Source organism: Canis lupus, chromosome 8 (assembly GCF_011100685.1).
Source record: "Canis lupus familiaris isolate Mischka breed German Shepherd chromosome 8, alternate assembly UU_Cfam_GSD_1.0, whole genome shotgun sequence".
In the NCBI taxonomy this organism is placed as follows: Eukaryota; Metazoa; Chordata; class Mammalia; order Carnivora; family Canidae; genus Canis; species Canis lupus.
Genome location: NC_049229.1, coordinates 26,621,206 through 26,643,420, shown reverse-complemented (window position 1 = coordinate 26,643,420; position 22,215 = coordinate 26,621,206). Strand labels below are relative to the sequence as shown.

Below are 22,215 nucleotides of genomic sequence, written 5' to 3'. Positions count from 1 at the left end.
AAGAAGAAAGAAAGAAATTAAAGTACAGACATAATTCTCAAAAAATTGTAGTTTGCTGTGAACTGTCTGGTGGCTCCCTAAAGGATCAGTTGAAGAATTTGTCTTTGTTTTGACTAACAAGGCTTTTCCAGGGTTGGGAAGCCTTCACAGGCAGTAATTGCTGAAAGCAGTTAAAGGCAAATGTATAGTTCCTGCCAGCTGGGACAAGAGATAATAGTCAGGTCAAGACATAGATCAAAAAGGCTAGGAAGAAAGAAGCTGAGAAAGGATATAATAAGAGGAATATAGACTATGAAAGCTCTCCTACATTCCAGGAAATCTAGAAGGTCACACACATTTCCAGGTCAGAAATGCATGCTCAGAAGAGACCTGAGAAGACTAAGCTCTCACCTCTGGCTGACCTTCAGGCTCAGAACAAGAAGGAAATGAAGGCTAAGGCAGGGTCCTAAACTGCCATGCAAAATGTTGAAGTGCCTCAACATAGCCCACTCTGCAAAATCAGAGAGAATTATTTCAGTTGTTTGGTTGGTTGGTTGGTACAAGCATTTAAGGAAATCTCTATCAAACCATTAGCGGCAGATTGTTCTAGTGGAATAGAGACATCAGGGGACACTAACAACAAATAAAGATTTTACAAAATTAGTACACAGAGAGAGAATTCTGGAAAGATGGTAGAGTAGGTAGCACCAGGAATCTGTCTCTCTACCCAGCTCAGAGCCCAGTAAAGCAGGACAGCAACTCACCCCCAAAGACATCACTCTAGACAATAATTGCAGAATTGCCGATGACAGCTCGCAGAATCTGTCTGGGATACCTGTTTTGGAATTCTGAGTCCACTGAATGTCTGCAAATTCCAGAAAAAGTCTTGTATGGTAAATTGTGGTTAACTTTTGTCAATTTCAGCTCTGAGCCCCAAAGCAGGCAGATAGGTACATGTTCCTGAAGCAGCTTGTACATAGCTTTTGGCTGTCAGATTGGGCAAAAAAAAATCCTATTTTCCAAATATTGAGTGTCTATGCTCTAATTAATGACTACAACTTCTGGTCACAGAGGTGCAAAGAGGCAGGTGGCCATTGTGGCTGCAGCTCACACTAGTGTTGGAAGCCACTGCTAACTTCCAGGGGATTAAAAGGGTCAGTACCCTTTTATTCCTGTCTCATTTTTTTTTTCTTTTTCTTCTTTTGAGAGACAGATATCAAAGACTAGGACATTCAAAAGCATATATGAGGAAAATTAGAAATTTCTACTTCAAAGGACTTGAATAGACATTTATCCAAAAAAGATATTCAAATGGCCAATAAGCACATGAAAGGCTGCTCAACATCATTGATCATTAGAGAAATGGAAACTAATACCACAATAAGATATCACTTCATATCCATTATAATGGCATATATGTATTTGAAAAAAAAAACAGAAAATAAGAATGACAATCCTTAGTGACAATCTAGAGAAATTAGAATACTTGTGCACTCTTGGTGGGAATGTAAGACAGTATCGCCATTATGGACAACAGTACGGTGGTTCTTCAAAACATTAAAAATCGAACTACCATATAATCCAGCAATTCTACTGGCTATATATTCAAAAGAATTTACAACATGGTCTTGAAGAGATACTTGTACACCCACTTTCATAGCAACATTATGCACAACAGCTAAAATGTAGCAACTCAAGTGTCCATTGATAGATGAATGGATAAGCAAAATGTGGCATATATATACAATGGAATATTATTCAGTCTTAAAATGGAAGGAAATTCTAACATGCTACAGCATGGACGAATCGAAAGCACTATGCTAAGTATAATAAACCCATCACAAAAGACAAATATTGTATGATTTCAATTATATGAGGTACTTATAGTAGTCAGAAATGAAGTGACAGTAGATTGCAAGTTTCTAGGGGCTGGGGACAGTGGAAATTGGGAGTTAGTTATTGTTTAATGTGTATAGAGCTTCAGCTTTACAAGACAAAAAGAGCTATGGTGTTGAATGGTGGTGATGATTTATAACATTATATATTTAATATAAAATGTACTTAATGCAAAATGTATTTTAATACCACTGAATGGTACCCTTAAAATAATTAAGAGGGTAAATTTTCTATAGAGTATGTTTTACCATAATAAAAAAGTGCAAAAAAAAAGTTCAGAAAAAAAACCTCAGGGGTGCCTGTGTGGCTCAGTCAGTTAGGTGTCTGCCTTTGATTCAGGTCATGATCTTAGGGTCCTAGTATCAAGCCCTAAGTCAGGCTCCTTGCCCGGCAGGGAATCTGCTTCTCCCACTCTCCACTCATGCTCTCTCTGTCTCTCTCAAATAAATAAATAAAATCTTTAAAAAAACAACAACCCTGAAGTGTTTAGTTCACTATACAAACAACAACTACAATAATACAAACATTTGACCAAATATGTAGGCACAGTGGCCCAGGTAAGTTGACATATAAAATCAACTATCACAAGTCCATTGCTTGTCAACTAGATACTCACATACTTCTTCTTAAATCATACTTAATTTCTAAATAAAGGCAATAACAAGGTCATACTTCTGCCTAACATGATATAACTATCCTGTGTGCAACTAAAAATGCACTACATTTTCCCCCAAAAAAGAATGCAAAGTTGTCGGGTGATGATTGCTCTTCTCCTTGATATCTCATAATTTGAATACTATGATATAAAATTAACAATCCTTAAACGCTATGATATAAAATCATTACATCTTATGTTATATAAAAAAGAAATAAGAAAGGGACATAAACAAATATATTTCCTTGATATATATATAGCAAGACACACACACAAATATACATACAAAATAAGGAAGAAATAATGACAATTACAGTTCTTGTTTCTGTAACTGATTATGTGGTTGTAAGTGGTATTTATAACTAGCTTCTCCTACCTCAGCTAATGGTCATGGTCCTTTAACTGATCCTTTAACATGGTCCATACCCAAACCTTCTTTCCTGAAGGGTTTAAGCCATTAGTAGTCTTGTCGGGATCATATTGTTGTAGTTCTCTATTGACTTATTAATCTCAGAGCGTGGTAATGCTAAGAGATTCTCTAAGGGATCTATTATGTTCCAGACACACTCTTCCTTACTTCCATTGTGGAGTAGCAAATTTCTGCCCAGTAGTCAGGACCAATCACCCCAGTAAGCATAAGAACTTCCTTCTCGGGATCCCTGGGTGGCGCAGCGGTTTGGCGCCTGCCTTTGGCCCAGGGCGCGATCCTGGAGACCCGGGATCGAATCCCACATCGGGCTCCCAGTGCATGGAGCCTGCTTCTCCCTCTGCCTATGTCTCTGCCTCTCTCTCTCTCTCTCCGTGACTATCATAAATAAATAAAAAATTTAAAAAAAAAAAAAAAAAAAAAAAAGAACTTCCTTCTTGCCTATTGATTTAGAGATATGAGGAGCCCAAAGTGACTAGGCACCTGTCTAAACTTTCAGTTTAATGGAATCATTATTGTATCTCAAAACTGCAGCTTTTTGGGTCCCTCTATAAATGTACCTGAGGAGTACACACAAATGAGGAATATGCTGTCTCCTAAAAAAAAAAAAAAAAAAAGTCCACTAGGCATTGTGGGCTCTTCTTTGTTGTAAGGGGGACCATATGCAACAACTTATCTTTCACATTAAAAGGGATATCTTGACATATCCCGTGTCACTGGATTTCCTAGAAATTTCACTGAGGTAGATCTCTCGAATTTTTTGTCAGATTTATTTCCTCCCTCTGACACAAATGTCTTACCAATAAGTCTACAGTAGTTTCTACTTCTTGTTTACTAGCTTCGGTCAGCATAATGTCATCAATGTGATGAAACAGTGTGATATCTTGTAGAAGGGAAAGGCAACCAAAATCCCTGTGAACTAAATTATTACATAGGGCTAGAGAGTTGATACCCCTGAAAAAGGATAGTAAAAGTGTATTGATGCCCTTTTCAGCTGAAAGAAAACTGGTGTGGGTGGCTTTATTAACAAAGATGGAGATCAATAAACAACAAACATTGCTAGATCAATACCTGCATATCAGGTACGAGGGGGTATGTTGATTTGCTCAAGCAATGAAACTATGTCTGGTATAGCAACTCCAACTGAAGTCACCATTTGGTCTAATATACAGTAATCCACTGTCATTCTCTAAGATCTGTCTTCTGCAGAGACCAAATAGCCAAGTTCAATGGAACATGGGGGGAATTACCACCACTGCATCTTTCAAGTCCTTGATCGTGGCACTAATTTTTTTTTAAAGATTTATTTATTTATTTTAGAGGGGGAGGTACAGGGAAGAGAATCCTCAAGGAGGCTCTGCCTTCAATGCAGAACCCAGTGGGGGGCTTGATCCCAGGACCCATGAGATCATGGCCTGAGTGGAAACCAAGAGTCCGTTACCCAACAGACTGAGTCACTTGGCTGTCCCCTGGTAACACTAATCTTTGCAACCCCTCCAGGAGTGTGGTATTGTGTTTGGTTTATTATTTCCCTAGATAGAATCCGTTTTAGTGGCTTGACCTCTCCCACCATAATAGCCTCACTCCATAGGCCAGAGAACCTGTGTGGGGATTCTGAAAGCTGCTGAGTATGTCTATTCCAATCATACATTCCAGCATTGGGAAAATAACTACAAGATGAGTTTGGAGGGGCGTCTGGGTGGCTTAGTTGGTTAAGCTTCCAACTTTTGGTATCAGCCCAGGTCTCTGGTCATGGGATTGAACCCTGTGTCCAGCTCTGTGCTCAGTGCAGAGTCTGTCCCTCTCCCTACCCCCTCCCTCCCTTCAAATAATAACAACAACAAAATAAAATGGGTTTGGAGATATCCTGGGACCACTGTGAGGCAGATCTGAGCTAAAACTCCATTTATCACCTAACTTCCATAAGCCCCTACTTTGACTGGCAGATCAACATGACATTTTGGGTCTTTTGTAATTAGTGTCAGGTCAGAGTCAGTGTCCAGCAACCTGCTAAAGGGATTTTTAAAAATTTTTATGATTTACCGATCATTTCCTTTTTCCCCAAAGCACAGTTACCCTGGTAAAAGGCCATTGGTCCCTTTGGGGAAGACTAAGAGAAAGATTAACAGTATAAATATTTGGAAGTGGATTAGGGTTCTTCCTCAAGGAGACATGGTCTCCCTTTCATTCAAGGGGCTCCTGGTCTGTAAACTGGCTCAAGTCTGGAAATTGATTGAAGGGCTACGACTCTGTTTTTATGATTTAAGTTAGATTTTTCTTCACTTGAGCTAGAACTCTTCTTGTACAAATTAAGTGAGAATTTAGTGGGCTTCCCATATATTTTTTCTTCTAGGAACACCATGATAAAGAGCCAGCATCACAGGTCTCCAGAAGTCAGACTATTTGATTGCTATTTTGACTCTGCTGCCCATTATGGTAACAATACCCAGTTTGCCTTTAGTGATGGATGGAGTACTGCCATTTGGACCCTGCCACTTCACCATCCAATTATTCTCATTGCATTTAGGTTTCCCAATTCAGTGGCAGCAGTTCCCATTGTAAGTTCTGGCCTACAGAGAGATGATTGCAGAGCCCTTCAAGGATGCTGAGGCTCCCTTCACAAATTTATTTCTCACTGTTTTGGTGAAAAGTGTGTCCACTGGAAACTTCCAGGGTGGGTGAGTAGGTCTTAAATGACAAATACACCCCAATTTTATGGAACTAGACAGTGGAGATGGTTGCACAACACTGTAAATATTTTAAGAGTTATGGAAGTGTATACTCTAAAATGGTTAAGATGGTGAATTTTATGTCATGTGAATTTACCTCAATATTTTAAAAAAATCTCAAAAACTACATATAGAATATTTCTATGAGTTGAAGAGAAAATAAGGTTAATTATATCTTATTTTGAATGAAACTACATTGGTTCCTAGTGATCACCACTTCATCTTCTAGCAATCAATCAACTTTCAATTATGGGCCATAGGTCACTTTCATCTTGGTAGTTAAAAATCCAGATATCTTGAGCCAAAGTTAATAAATTTACTCTGGGTGTGGTGCCCAGGAATTTGCTTTAATTATCTCTACAGTAATTACTGAGTGCACACTAAAGTTTGAGAATCATAATTCTAGGTGCCTGTAAGTCACTCCTTAATAATTTTCTCTAAATTTTTGGTTGTGGGATGCCTGGGTGGCTCAGCAGTTGAGCGTCTGCCTTTGGCTCAGGGCATGATCCTGGACTCCCGGGATTGATCCCATATTGGGCTCCCTGCATAGAGCCTGATTCTCCCTCTGCCTGTGTCTCTGCCTCTCTCTGCGTGTCTCTCATGAATAAATAAATGAAATATTAAAAAATAAATTTTTGGTTGTGCCAAATGTTAATAGTACCTGTCTGTGGTTTCAAATAGTCACTTTTCTCTTCGAAAATCAGAAGATGATTTGCTCACCTCCTGTTGCTTCTTATTTTCCCAGAAGTCCTCAAGTAACCCTGTCTCAGAATTTTCTCAAAATAGAGAAATGACTTCAAACACTAGAAATGATCGAATTCAGTAGTAAATGATCCAGTTCTCTGGTAATTTTCATACTTATCTTGATCTACCTTTCCCCTTAGGTATTTTCTTGCATTTTCTTTCTGATGCCCACTTTCCTTGACAAAGCAGAAGTAATGTATGAGTTAGTTGATAGGCAGCCGTACACTGTAGAACTTAAATCACTATTCCTGCTGCTATTCCTTTGGCCTAGTGCCCTAAGTTGGGAGTTTTACTATGAGTATTTCAGGTTTTGTTTTTAAGGAAACGCCTGAGTGTTGTCCTTTTCAATGTGGAGTTTTACTCGGATGCTTTTATGGAAGATATTTAGGCAATATTTTGGGAATGCCTTCAGGGCTAACATAATAACCTTAGTACTGTTTATGTCCGATGGAACCTCTTTTTTTTTTTTTTTTTTTTTTTTTTGCAGTTAGGACCACAGATAGCTGTCTCCCACTTTCCTAAACTCTCCAAATGGTTTATTTTACATTTTGAGCTATTCTGCATGGTTCACTGTGCCCTACGATGCAGCAATGAATGCTGTCTGCCCTGTGTCCTATAGCAGCCCCCACCTTAGCATCTACAAACAGTCGCCTTCTGCTGGTGGGAATTCTGACGACTCGCCGCCGGCAGCCTGGAGAATCCTCCCAAGCTCCGGATCCTCGCCGGACGCGGTGGCGCGCGCCTGTAGTCCCAGCTACTCGGGAGGCTGAGGCAGGAGGATCGCTTGAGCCCAGGAGTTCTGGGCTGCAGTGCGCTATGCCGATCGGGTGTCCGCACTAAGTTCGGCATCAATATGGTGACCTCCCGGGAGCGGGGGACCACCAGGTTGCCTAAGGAGGGGTGAACCGGCCCAGGTCGGAAACGGAGCAGGTCAAAACTCCCGTGCTGATCAGTAGTGGGATCGCGCCTGTGAATAGCCACTGCACTCCAGCCTGGGCAACATAGCGAGACCCCGTCTCTTTTGAGTTCTCACCTTGAAAGTATCCTTTCTTCCCATAGTATATATTGAACACAACGAAAAGGGGCATACTTCTATTCTTGCACGGCAGGTTTCCTATTTCCTATTACCCCCCCCCCCCCATGGTGGGGCAGTCTTCTCTTATTCTGTCCTACTTTTTGATTATCTAGCGAAACACCTGAATATTCAGGTTGCCAAGAGTTGATGGAGTTCCTATTGTATGCCAGGTACTACGCTGAGGCAAGGGATGCCATGATCAAGGTCAGATGAGAATCCTACTAAACATCGCAAAATAGTCCTCTGAGAGCGGGGCCCATCAAAACAGGAACTCCTTTTTGAGCGTTGCTTCACCTTTATTGCTGAGGGTACTTGTAGGGCGAATGAAACAGTTCCGCTTCGTCACATTTCAAAATCTGCTCGTCCAAGTTAACCGAGTGGAGAGGGGTTCCTTACTCTTGCAGACCGAGCCCTACCGCCCATGCAGGGGAAATCCTCCCAGTACGCGCCTCATAAATTTTTACCACCAGCAGGGGTCGCTAGGGAGTCGGTCTTGAATCCCGGAACGCAAGAGGGAAAGGGTAGCCTGTCAGCTTTTCAGGAAGAAATGCAGTTTCAAGAGAATAGTTTGGATCTATTGCGAATTGTTTTGGTATAACGAAAAGCCTGATGACGGCGACTTGATAGTTCAAAGCTTTGGAAAAGTGACGCAAACACGTTCGCCTCGAGGAATATTGGGTCTTCTGCGCGGCCGTAGATGTCGGCCAAGTGCGCCTGCGCGTTAGAGTAGCGGCGTTGAGTCAGGCAGTCCGTGGAGAAAACTGCGGTAGCGACCCTCAGACCTCGCCATGAAGACTCGTTTTAGCACCATTGACCTCCGCGCGATACTCGCGGAGCTGAATGCCAGGTACTGAGCGGTAGGGGACCAGGCTCGTGCGGGGGATGCAGAAGCCAGAGGCCGGTGCCCCAAGGTTGAAGAAAGACCAGCCTGATGTTTCCCCTTCATCCCCCCAGCGCTCTTCTGCGGACCTGGCCATAGGCCTGGGTGGGCGAGTGCGGGACATCCTTCCCGTGGCCCTCAGGACACCTGGGGGAGCCCAGCGGCCGCGTGCCCCACACCCTGCTCTCGCGGGCTGCTTGTCTCACCAGGTCTCGTGTCAGGCTTTGGCGGGGCCCTCACCGAGCGCTTGCCTTGTTGGCCCGAGTTGCCCGGGTCTGGCAGCAAACGTTGAGTAGAACACGAGACACCGGGTGGACGCCGGGATGCTCCAGTAGTCTTTTGCCTCGGGGGGTTTCCAGGCCGGAGGCCTGATTTCTTTGACACTCTTCCTTACTTCTGGGAGAGGGAATACCTGCATTTTAGCTGCAAGTAACAGATTCTAGTCTGGTTTCTATTAAGCAGTGTGAATTTTGCCATTTTTGCCATTTTGCCTTCTTTTTTTTTTTTTTTCTTTTGTAATAAAGTGTATTGGACTTTTTCTATGTTTCCTTAAATATTGGGTCATTTCAAGGACGAAGGGCATTGCATGGTTTTCCTAGGGCTCGTATACAACGTTAGTTCTTAAAAAGTTAAAATTAAGTTTTGGGTGGAATGCCTGATGGCCTTCAGACTGATGATCCCAGGTTGACTCCATATCCTTAGAGTTGAAGATCCCCCCCCCCCTTCGAAGGCTCTGCTTCCGCCTGCCGCTTTAAATTCTGTGAAGTTTTGTATTTCAAATGTTGTTACATGTTTCCTTTTTCTTCGCAGCTTAATAGGAATGAGAGTAAACAATGTTTATGATGTGGATAATAAGACCTATCTTATTCGTCTTCAAAAGTAAGAGCATTTTACAGGCTTGTTTTACCTTTGGTAATTAAATATGAGATTATTAATTTTTTTTTACTTGCACTTTTAGTCTGTTTTACTGAGCGTTGACAAATGCCCTAAAGAAAAATTTAACTTTTTTCTTCTACAGGCCAGACTTTAAAGCTACACTTTTACTTGAATCTGGCATACGAATTCACACAACAGAATTTGAGTGGCCTAAGAATATGATGCCCTCTAGTTTTGCCATGAAGGTAACTTTAAGTTATACTTGAAGCTAAATTTTAAGGCCCTGATATTGGTCACTAACGATTTAAGTTTTAAAATGTTTGGTTTTCCTTCACTGACTGTTATGAATAAAGTAGAGATAAAATAGAGTAGTTGATAGATAATGGGATGAATACAGTAGCTGTTTATTGACTTCTCCCTGTTACCCTTCACACCCCATTGTGCTCCAAATCTTTCTGTTCCCACAGTCACTACTCTAGTTTAAGCTTTTATAACATTCCCTTACAGTTCCTTAATTACAGTGTATTTCTTGTTATCAAAACAATTGTGTTAGGCCAAGGTGAATTTTTCTAAAGCCTTACTTTCATCATTTTCTCACCTTTTTATGATTCTCTAATTTCTGAATCCATATCCTATATCCTGTTATTCTTGGCTTTCCATGATATGCCCCACCCCCTCCTTCCTACTTTTCTGCAGCTCACCTTTGAGCTACTGATCTGTATTTTGTTGAAATACTCAGTGATATTAGTTTGTTACCAGTCATATCTTTACTTTTCACTTCTCTCTTTGCTTTTGTTTTTTCTATTAAAACTGAGATTCTGCATTTGTGGACGTGTTACCTATCCATTTGTTGACATAACAGATACTCTAAAAGATTATGTGGTACAGAGGAAAGACATTAGAATCAAATATACCTAACTTTGAATTAATGATTTTGCCGCTAAATAATTTGATAACCCTGAAAAGTTACTTAACCTCTTGAAACTTAGTTTATTTAAATGTAAAATGTGGATAATACCTCCCTCATGGGGTTATTGGTGAGGATTAATTGAAGTAACATGTAAAGCACCTAACACAATGCCTGACACATATTAGGGCTCCATATGTATTAATTTCCTTCTTCCTCTCCTCCTCACTTTCCTTCAGAAATTTATTTGTTTTGGCATTGTGTTATTTCATTAGAGGCTTTACAGAGAAGAATCTTATCCCCAGCAACTTAGAATCTGTTTTGGATTACAAGTTAGGTAAGTGTTTCCCAAATCACAAGGCCTGTCACAAAATTATCAAACTCTTAAAAGTTTAATATACTTAATAATAACCCCAAATGGTTCTTTTGGGAATTATCCTTAATAATGGTGACACTTGGTGTTTGTATAGCACTTTTCAAAATAAGTGGATAATGTTTATTTTAAGTTGTTTAATATATCTGTGAATATGAAGAACAGTTATTTTAGTTTTACAGATCATGTAACAGATGATAAGTTTTATGATACTGGGATAAAAATCCCCAAATCAGGCTACACCAATAGGAAGCTAAACACTCTAAAAAGAGAATTTTATGAGTTAGGTGTATATATTAATCTGAATGTATAGAGAGATGCTCTCCAATGGAGCAAAAAATGTTAAACAGATTATAAATAATTTAAAATAAAGAACTGCTACTGTTATATGGCACAGTCATGCTCAGTTTGTGGTAAGTCACAGAGATTGTTCCTCATTCTCATATTTGGGGATGCCAGTTAATGCTTTATGGCACTGACAGTTTTCATCAAATTAGTAATAGGGAAATAAAATAAGCACAACATATGTGCTGTATGCCCATCTGTGCTCATGATAAATACTCTTCCCTTTTCTCCATTCCATGGTGTGAATTTCTAGTTCCTTTCAAGTATGCCTTTTATCTCCATTTTGAACTTTTTCTTGAATAAAAATACTACTAGGGAACTCTGGAAGGATTGCGATTTTCCCCTGGGGAGTTAAAAAAAATAGCCCTATAGGTAGGTCACTGTTTAAATCAAAATCATTATAGACCACTCCTAAGTCAGAACTATTGAATATAGGAAAGGGAGACTGTTAGTAGTTTGAAAATTGTTATTATATCTGCCTGAATATATAAGTACATAAAATGAGAATTTTAGTCAATTTAAACTATCCAATCTGGAGGAGTCTTGGTTGTGAAAGAGATGGCATTCTAAGAGTGATTGTGTATTTCTTTTTTTTTAAAGGTGACTTTATATTAACTTCTCTGTAAAATTTGTCTTGAATTTAAGTCTTGAAAGCATTCTGTCTTACTGGTTGTGACTAAGAGCTCTTTTAAACTCAAGAATTAGAAACAATTGGAAGATTTTTAGGCACTACAGAGTAGTCTTGTTTTTGACCCATGTTATACTTAAATATTTGTACTAAAGGGTGTACATAGACTGAAGTATCAAGTACCAAGTAATTTGTATTTGGATATAAAAATGTTAATTTTAGTTTGCTAATAAGAACATCATAACTAGGGATAAGAAGAATGAGATTTGATAAGGAATGAAAGTTAATACATTTGGATTTGAGCTAGGTTGATCAAAAGCTTTGGAGACAGTACCAGAAAAATTCTGTCTCGGTTGTATTACTAAATTTGTGGGAATAGAAGGTAATTGGGTGTTATAGGGAACTAACTTATAGAATACCAATAAGCTCATAGTTCAGAATTTGTATTTGAAATGGAAGATTAGTGGAAACCACCAATTAATTTTGAACACAAAGGAAATTGGAGATACTTAAAAGATGGGACTAGAAAGAGGCTTAAAAAAAAGGTTATAGTTTTGAGTGAGGTCATAGGGTAAGAAAAAGGGACTTACTGGTATAAATAACAAAGTAAATTTCTCTATAGGTATGTTATTGTCTTAAAAAAGTATAAAATACCATTTCAGAGTTAGCAGTCAGTCCTCTCAATAAAGTGTTTTTCCTTTGATTATCATCCACAAGCTTTTGTTTACTACTTTTTAAGTGTTATTCTTGATGGTAATAAAAAGAGGAAAATTATTTACAAACCACTATCAAATGATTAGGTATTCACTTTTACATAAATACCTTTTTCTTCTGTTTTTTACTAGTGCCGAAAACATTTGAAGAGTCGGCGATTGGTCAGTGCAAAACAGCTTGGTGTGGATAGAATTGTAGATTTTCAGTTTGGAAGTGATGAAGCTGCTTATCACTTAATCATTGAGCTCTATGATAGGGTAAGTAAATTTTGGAGATGAGATGACGGATAATTTATCTTTAAGTATTTGTGTAATAGTGTACTGTAAAACATGGACAGGGAACGTTCTATCCTTTCCCTGCAGGCAACAGCAGCTGCAGCCCATTTGAAATGGGTAGTCTCAGGTAGTGGTCAATTAAAATTTGTATGATAACCTCTTTTAAAAGTTTTTTTTAAAACTTTTTTGTTTTGAAATGATTATAGATTCATAGGAAGTTGCAAAGAGAGAGGTCAGTGTCCCTCAGTTGTTATATTTTACATAATTATAGTACAATATCAAAATCAGGAAATTGATTTTGGTACAATGTATGCATCTAGTTCTGTGCATTTTCCCACCTTTGTAGATTCATGTAACCACCACTGCAATTAAGTTATAGGATTTTCCATTACCACAGAGATCTTCTTGGTGATACACCTTTATGATATTACCTATCCACCCCTCTTCCTCCCACCATCCCTACCTCTTGACACTGCCAACCTGTTCTGTCTCTATAATTTTGTCATTGTATTGAGTCTTCAACAAAGAGTCAGTTACAGAACCTTGGTGGAAAGGACATATCAGATACTTTTAAATAGGAGTTGATCGTCCCCTGTGATGCAGCTTGTGGTCCGTTTTTATAAAGCCTGTGAGCTTAAGAATGGTTTTTCTGTTTTAAAAGGGCTCTTTAAAAAAAATGCAGCTGAGACCATATGTGGCCACAAATGCTAAAATATTTATTGTCTTACCTTTTACAGAGTTAGCTTTGTAGAAAAGTTTGCTGACCCTGCTCTAATATAATAGACTCATATTATTTGAGCTAATACTGCTTAGGTAAATGCCAAAATGTATCAGGGGACTAATTTAGCAGCATTTATAAGACTTACTTTAATCTAGGAGCAGATGCTTTCATGAAAATCAAGTGCCAACCTGTGATCTAGGATGATCAGAATTAATCACAAGGGATTTAATAAACTGGAGAGAATCTAAGTGTGGTTAATTTTTTTTTTCAGAATATTGTTGGTGTTTTTTTATGATGAATGTTTTATGGTAGTGTATGATAAAGCCATTTACCTTTCTCTTGATCTTTAGTAGTCTATACTACTGCAAATGGAAGTGATATATTCTTTAAATGGTAACTTGCTATCATTGATCCCTTAGAATTTAGGAACAAATATCTTTTACTGAGTTTTTTTTTGTTTGTTTGATTTTTTTACTATTAATGGCAATGTGTATATTTACATAGGTTTGATAAGAATTTGTCCTTTCTTTTACCAAGATAAAATTAGACAAATTGATTGTGCAACTAAAGTCAAACTTTGGTTATCATATTTGAGAATAAGTCTCATTTAAGTAGGATGACAAGCTCATCATTAAGGAACAAAGGTTATGTTTTGTATGCAGAAGCAATGTCCACAAATTCCCCTTGAGAAACTGGTTTTCTACCTATTTTGTGGATCCTAGCCTGTTGGTAGTAAGGAAGGTTACATCTGTAGGTTTTAATAACTTTAAAGAGGAATTTAGGGATCCCTGAGTGGCGCAGCAGTTTAGCGCCTGCCTTTGGCCCAGGGCGCGATCCTGGAGACCCGGGATCGAATCCCGCGTCAGGCTCCCGGTGCATGGAGCCTGCTTCTCCCTCTGCCTATGTCTCTGCCTCCCTCTCTCTCTGTGTGACTATCATAAATAAATAAAAATTAAAAAAAAATAAAAAATAAAGAGGAATTTACCTGTTTTATAGGTATGCTACAGACACAATGAATAGTGATTTTTTTGTTTGTTTGTTTGTTTCATTTGGTTTCATAGCTTTGAATTAGAAGCAAAGACTAATTTTCTTTTGGGAAAACAGAAACTTTCAAAAATAAAATCCCAGATTTCTTGTGAATTCTCCAGGTAGCAGTACTTATGGCTTTAGTAATTGCTTCATACCTTGTGGCTCTAGATTTGCTGACTATAGTACAAGGAGATTTGTTTATGTTAATTAACATTTCTTGCTGTACCTATGTAAATAAATCAGGCCAAGATGCAGTAGCTTATGTGTGTATACATTTGTCATCAGTAATTTTAGATGTTACACTCATGAAAGGGAACTGTAAAAATATATATATATATATATCAAAATTTGGAAAGAGGCAAAAGGGACAAAATGTCATTTTAGTATCCTGCCAACTGCTATCTAACAGATACTCCAGGGGATTATTTTTTATTTTAAGGATGTATATCTCTTTGATTTGCTATTTACTATTGATTAGGTTTTTTAACTCTAGAAAGGTAGATTTTTAACTTGTAGAAAACTGAGAGCAATACAAATAATTCTTGCCTCATACAATGAAAATAGTTGCATTCAGTAGAGATTAAAATTGTATCTGTCCAGAGAAAAGATATCTCCAAAGGTTAGTCTTATCTTACTGCCCTGAATTGGCAATCTTATACAATCATTCTCTCAGTCACTCTAAATATTTCACTTATTTCATTTCTCTTACAACCAATTTTACCATCTAGTTGGTTTTCTTATGAAATTTTTTACAGTTACAAAAATAGTATATTGTCTTGTGTCAACCATTGTTTCTATTGAAATCAATGTCAGCTCTTTTGAAGGTAATCTGGCCTTTTTATCTAGATGCTTTAAATTTTTTTCTCTTCCTGTTTGGTTTTCAGTTTTGCTGTGGTGTGCCCAGTTGAGTTTTTATTTGTAATTATCTTTTGGGAGTTAATAGTGCTTCTAGAACTGAGTTGATGTTTTTCATCAGTTTTGGGAAATTCAGCCATATTTTCTTTGACCTATCTTCCTATTCACTAATTTTATTGCTATCAGACAAGAATCATTTGGAATTGCTTTCAGTGTCTGTTTTTATAGTCTATTGTTTCTTTTGATTTTAATTATATTGTCTCCTCACATGCCTAATTATTGTATTGTGTGCCAAGCATTGAGTAGGAAAAACAATAATTATATTGTGAGATCTGGAATGATGTTGTCTTCCTTTAAAGAAAATTGCTTTTGACAAGTGGTTAAGGGTACAAATAACCCCAGATCACTTCACTCTAATCAAGCATTGAATTGGTTAGAAGCTGGGCCTCGAAAAACTGGTATATTTCTGGTTTGCCTCATCCCCTGTGATGTAGCCTTTATTACTCACTATTCAGAGCTAGACTTCCCTCCCTTCCCAACTCACCTTTCACTTGGACTCTGAACTCTAGTTTTTATTCCCCTTAGTTGTCCTGTAAGTCTATCAAAATTTATGCTCAGCTTCTCAGCCCATCAGCTGCTTCTTAACTCTTAGACAAATGATCCTAGGGGAAAATTAGCCCCAAGTGTGGGACTCATCTTTCTGAGTTTTCTTCTCCTAGGTTTTGGTTCTGTTTACTGTTTTGCTTGCATTTTTTTTTCTTAAAAGATGAGTTTTGTATATTTTGTCCAGTTTTTCTATTTCTCAGTAGGACAGTGGTTGGAATTACCTAGACTACCATTTAAATTAAACATGTTTATATAAGTAGTACATTAATACATTTTCAGTATACACAGAAGTACATAGAATTAAAATGGAGGGTCTTACCACTCCTAGCCTAAATCATTTCCTCATCTCAAGGTAACCACTGTTATGATTGTTGTTCTCTTTATGATCTCTTTCCCTCTCCTCACCATCATCCAAAAAAACCCTTTTCTTTTCATTTGGAGGGGAAAATCTCTAGAATGTAACTAATTGCAGGCATGCTTAGGTTTTCTTCAGTACGCATGCATTCTAAGTTTAATCTTATACCAGATATGGGCCTTTGCGTTTTTGTTTTTTTTTAAGATTTATTTATTTGAGAGAGAAAATGCATGCGGGTGGAAGTTGGGTGGATGGGAGAGGGGCAGAGGGAGAGAGAGAATCCCAAGCAGACTCTACTACCTGAGCCAGAGCCAGATGCAGGAATGACCTGAGATCAAGACCTGAGCTGAAATGAAAAGTCACGCACTTAACCAACTAAGCCACCCAGGCACCCCTTTTCTTTTTCAATTTAATTTAGACCTAGATGATACTTAAAATTTTTTTCCATATGATGACTTTGTGTATCTTTAGTATGATTTTTTAAAAATCTAAACAGCCTTTTTATTTTGTAATAATTTTAGATTTATAATAGATTTAGATTTTGTGATTTTAGGTTTATAGAAAAGTTGCAAAGATAATACAGAAAGTTCTTGTATATCATTCATTTAGTTTATAGGAACATTAACATCTCACATCTTATATAATCACAGTCCATGTGTCAAAACCAAGAAATTAACATTGACACATTACTATTAAACTGTAGACTCTTCAGATTTCACCAGTTTTTCTAGTACTAATCCCTTTTCTGTTCTGGGATTCAATCCAGGATACCCCATTGCATTTAGGGCCTTTCTATTTTGAAGGGTTTGAGCAATTGGCATGCATACTGTGAGATTTCAGACATCCAGTTATTGATGAGTTGGAAATAGATATTAAGGATTTTGTACATGGGAATATGTGCTTGGGAATTTTCAGTAGTCACTGTGGCATCTAAGAGAGGTAGGCTTACAGTGGATCTTGAAGATTGCTCTCTTCTCTCTTTATACCAGGGTTTGATTTCCCAGCCTTCAGGTCTGGAATTTTGATGTATTGGTGTATCTAGAGCAGATCAGACCTTAGGTAAAGGGGTGATTGCTGCTCAAATTCATTTAAGAAAGTCAGTTTATTGAGATGCCCAGGTGGCTCAGTGGTTGAGCGTCTGTCTTTGGCTCAGGGCACGATCCCAGGGTCCTGGGATCAAGTCCCACATTGGGTTCCCCACAGGGAAACTGCTTCTCCCTCTGCCTGTGTCTTTGCCTATCTCTCTCTCTGTATCTCTAATGAATAAATAAATAAAATCTTGAAAGTTTATTAATTTGTAATAAAGTTCCAGTAAAGAGACTCTGGAGAAAGTAAGTTAAGATCAGAAAATAGTTTGTTAAGTATATCAGAGTTAAACACAGTATTTCCCAAAGTATGTTTCTTAGATACCACCTGCCATAGCTAATAGGTGTACCTAGAAATATGGGTCCCATAACCATTAAAGTTTGAGGACCTTTGAGAATAAAGTAAGATTTTTAAAAAATTCTTTAACTCTAGGACTTATCAGTACCTTTATTTATTTATATTTTAAGATTTTTAAACATCTCCTAGAGATGGAGATTTGTGATTTAAAATTTACAACTTACTTGATCACAGAATTCTTTTTTTATGGGGTTAGGGGAAACCATTTTACAGAATAGTTTTGGGAAACTTGATCTAAGGAAAAAAACACTTCAGGGAAGTAACTGCTTTACTGGAATTTTCCAGATGTTCTTGATATCTGCACATTTTAATTTAACAAACATTTACTGAGCACCTTCTTTGTGTCAGGCTCTGTGGCCAGGTCTGTTTTCCAAATCACATATTCCTGAACTAGATGCTATATGGACAGTTTTCCAAAGCTCCCGGCTTTCTTTCTCCAGTTAACTTTTGTGTTAAGTTAAATGCATGAATACTTTGAAGTCAGAACTTTTAGCAGTAGGTATTACTCTTTCAACACCTGATAACTTCTGGTTATCTGTATCTCTAATCAAGGTGAATGGTGACCCCATCTACTGAAGCCACTTATCTTGCAACTTATCATCCCCAACCTGAGTTTGGGGCTACTTTCACTGTCTTTTTTTTTTTTTTTTTTTTCTTCATAAAAATGAAAATCCATTTCAAATTTCTTTCGGTTAGTGAAAACAGGTACTAGTGTAGGTCTTTTATGAAAAAGAAGATTTGAAAACTGGGGGATAATTGTATTGTGCTTCTATGAGTGACTTTTATAGAACCATTAGACAATGAGTTTAAAGTTGGTTTATATTCCTTCATTATGTTTCAAATCTGGGGTCCTTTATTTGCTCATCTTATTTCAGAGTCTGTACTGGGCAAATGCGAAGAGCAGTGTTTAGATGTGACTCAAATGGGTTTTGTTCATAACTTCATTTTTGTAGCCTTAAGTTTTTAAGAGACTACATTTTCTCACTTTTTAAGAAGTTTCAAGAATGATTTGGGAAAAGCAATAAGTCATATTTTATTCTATTACAGGGAAACATTGTTCTTACAGATTATGAGTACCTAATTTTGAATATCCTAAGATTTCGAACTGATGAGTCAGATGATGTTAAATTTGCTGTTCGTGAACGCTATCCAGTTGATCATGCTAGAGCTGCTGAGCCTTTGCTTACCTTGGAAAGGTAACATATTTGTTTATAAGTTCACTTCATATTGTATTAGAAGATAAAATAGGTCATATGTCGATATGAAAGAACTGTAACAGAATATTTTATTTACTGGCATACAGTAACTAAATTTGGACTGCTTGAACTACATAAATGTGCATGTAATCAGTTAAGCTTCATTTGCAAGTAGCAAAAGTATATCTTTTTAATCTAAGTCTGGTGTTAATTCAGATGTTTATGATTTCTTGGTAAAGTGAGGGGACTTACTAGCTCTTCTGTGAGAAGACAGCTATCTTGGGCAGAGTGCAAATGGAAATGGTTTAGCTAGGAAAAGGGAATACTGTGGGATAAGGTGCTAATTGTAGTTGTACTCTTTTAGCTGGAAGGTTTTGCTGGCTAATAGCTATAGCAGAGGTTCTGAAAATGTAGCATGCATCACGTTCACCTGGAAGGCTTGATAAAACATAGATTGCTGCTCCTGGTTCCAGAATCTGATTCAGCAGATATGGTATAGGCCCAGGAATTTACATTTCTACCAAGTTCTCAGGTTATGTTGATGCTGCTGATCTGGGGACCAGAGTGGCCCACAGCATTGTTAAGAATTCTTATTAGATGCATAGTTAAGTAAAACCGTTCCAAGTATTAAGATATATCACCAGGCCCTATAGACGTTTACCTGTTACATAAAGACATCACTTTCCTGTCATAGATGAGCATGATGACAAGCAATATGACTTAGTTGAGAAAGTATTGATTTTTCTTAGAATACTTGGTTTTGGGTGCCACTCTGCTGCTAGGAACCTATTACCCTTGGATAAATTACTTTTACAACCCATTTTCTTACATACAAAGTGAAGTTATCCCTCTTGTATTTTAGAGTATAGTGATGATCAGGCAATTTGATGCATATGAAAGTATTGTGAATATGAATTTTGCTGTAAGATTTGTTAAATATAAGTTAGTAAGAGGTGTGTCAATTTTGTTTTCACAGATTGACTGAAATAATAGCCAGTGCACCTAAGGGCGAACTACTGAAGAGAGTTCTTAACCCATTACTTCGTGAGTAATCCTAAATAGAGCAGTGAAGTGTTTGCAAGAAAATGTAGTTTTCAGGAATATATTTAAATCTTTTATAACTCAGGAGAATATTAGAACAACTTGATAATATAGAAAAGAGTTGAAGATTATCTTTTGAGTAAGAGTTTATTTTTAAGGAAAGAGAAAGTTGTTATACCACATAAAGTTTGACCTTTATCCAATAACTTTTATTTAAGAGCAATACAGTTATGTAAACAAATAGTATGTTATCTATCACTTTAGTGCCACTGTAGTATTCTGAGAATTTTTTTTTTCACTTGAATCTTTGGTTTAATAACCATTTAGAATTTGTTTGTTTGTTTGTTTTTTAACTGGTGGGTTTTGGGGCATCCCAGAATCTGCCAGGTACTTTTGATCAGGATAAAGATAATCCAATAAACTTGAGAAATCATCATTCATCCCTGTAAAGAATCTTGAGAGGACATACGAGCAGGGAGATATCCTCAATTACTGAGCATTAGGGAGTTACTTATCCTCTCCTGAAATTCGAAGGCATTAAAAAATTATCTTTACAACTTTCCAACTATTAGTATAGCACAGATAAATTTGTAAGTTTGGACTTTTTTTTTTTTTTTTTTTTAATTTTTTTATTTATTTATGATAGTCACAGAGAGAGAGAGAGAGAGGCAGAGACACAGGCAGAGGGAGAAGCAGGCTCCATGCACCGGGAGCCTGATGTGGGATTCGATCCCGGGTCTCCAGGATCGCGCCCTGGGCCAAAGGCAGGCGCCAAACCGCTACGCCACCCAGGGATCCCAAGTTTGGACTTTTTAATAATATACTCTATTAACATGGTGTGTTGCATTAACCAGTTTTTGAAGGTTAAAACAATCCTTCATTTCTGATTTATAGTCCATTATATGTGGCTCAATTCCATTAAATTTCTATAACTTATACACGGACTTCTACAATTGTATTGTAGCCTTTAAAAAACCTTAAATTTTTATAAGTACTTGAATTGTTATTTCTAATATCATTTCAAAATAAGTAAACTAAAAAAAAATAAAATCTTAAAAAGCAAAATAAGTAAATTGTTTTCACTGTCTTCTGTTAGTAGATATTCATACTGGGATATATATTTTGGATGTATTTTGAATGTTAAATTTTATAGTAAATACTAAAAAATGAAACCTTCTGCTTTTATAGCCTATGGACCAGCTCTCATTGAACACTGTCTTATAGAAAATGGATTCTCTGGCAATGTCAAAGTGGATGAAAAATTTGAAAGCAAAGGTATGCCTGCACGCTACAAGATTTGTCCACTTTCATTTATTTCCTTTATTAAAGACTATGAAAATTAATTCTGGGAAAATAATAAAAGTGAGCAGGTAGTTGTAAACTTAAAAACATTGACCTATGAATGTTCTATCCATATGGTATTCTTGGCTTCCTGCTCTAATGTGGCACTTTTTTCTTTTTTTTAATTTTTAAAAGATTTTATTTATTCAAGAGAGTGGACATGAGCTAGGGGTAGGGCAGAGGCAGAGGGAGAAGCAGACTCCCCGCTGAGCAGGGAGCCCATGTGAGACTTGACCCCAGGGTCTTGATCCCAGGGTTCTGGGATCATTACCTGTGCTAAAGGCAGATGCTTAACCAACTGAACCACCCAGGCACCCCTCCAATGTGGCATATGATCCCTAGTAATTCACAGTTCAGTCTCTACCTTATTACCTATCAATCTTAGAATATTCTCTCTTCCTCTCTCTAAATATTTGAGGTGGTTACCAAACTTGATAGTCTCTGGTATAGGCTTGAAGGAGTTGAATTATTCACCTTCTGACTAGGAAGTTGGAGTGCTTTTAGAAATAGCGATATTCATGCATTTTAATTCTGTAAGAACTGTAGGGTAGATTTATGATGCTTTTGTAATTACTTAAGAGAACCTAACTAAATTGCCAGATTAAGATAATAAAAAATTAGAGGAAATATAAGGGAAATGGAAGACTTAGTCTTTGACAAATTTATCTGCAGATTCTCATGTAAAATTCTAAAGAAATCATTCTTCATGTTTATATTTTAGGATTATATATAATTTACGGTTTAGGGAGAGTAATTTTTATGCTATAAATGTTTTTACGTTTAAAAATACAACTTAAAAAATAAAAATAAAAATGTAACTTAAATGTTGTAGTGAGTGATTTAGTATTTGAAATACTAATTTAGTGCAGTCCTGATCAAATGCCAACAGGTGGTATTGTCTTTGCGATTGTAGTGTTTTGTTTCAAATCTGATATTCTTATGGAATAAAAGCAAGTGAAAATATTCAGAAAAGTCTGGAAAAGAATGGTAATGATGGAGAATATAACCCTTTAATAGTTAAAATATATTAAGGGAATATAGTGTATGAACAAAGTACCTTTAAGATCATGAGAAGAAAAATAACATGAGAGTAAAATGTTACTGAGATCACAAGCTGGCCAAAAA

General features: G+C 37.2%; 1 protein-coding gene across 2 annotated transcripts in view; it reads left to right on the top strand.

Annotated features, from left to right (window-relative positions):
- Positions 1–8,193: 8,193 nt before the first annotated feature.
- Positions 8,194–22,215, top strand: part of NEMF (nuclear export mediator factor) — a 51,346-nt gene continuing 37,324 nt past the window's right edge. For both annotated transcript variants that reach the window (XM_038544655.1, XM_038544654.1), the window contains exons 1-7: positions 8,194–8,352; positions 9,196–9,264; positions 9,404–9,506; positions 12,360–12,485; positions 18,560–18,708; positions 19,685–19,752; positions 20,938–21,024. In XM_038544655.1, the coding sequence (XP_038400583.1) occupies positions 8,294–8,352; positions 9,196–9,264; positions 9,404–9,506; positions 12,360–12,485; positions 18,560–18,708; positions 19,685–19,752; positions 20,938–21,024 (661 nt within the window). In that variant the 5' untranslated portion in view covers positions 8,194–8,293. The remainder of the gene's footprint in view (positions 8,353–9,195; positions 9,265–9,403; positions 9,507–12,359; positions 12,486–18,559; positions 18,709–19,684; positions 19,753–20,937; positions 21,025–22,215) is intronic.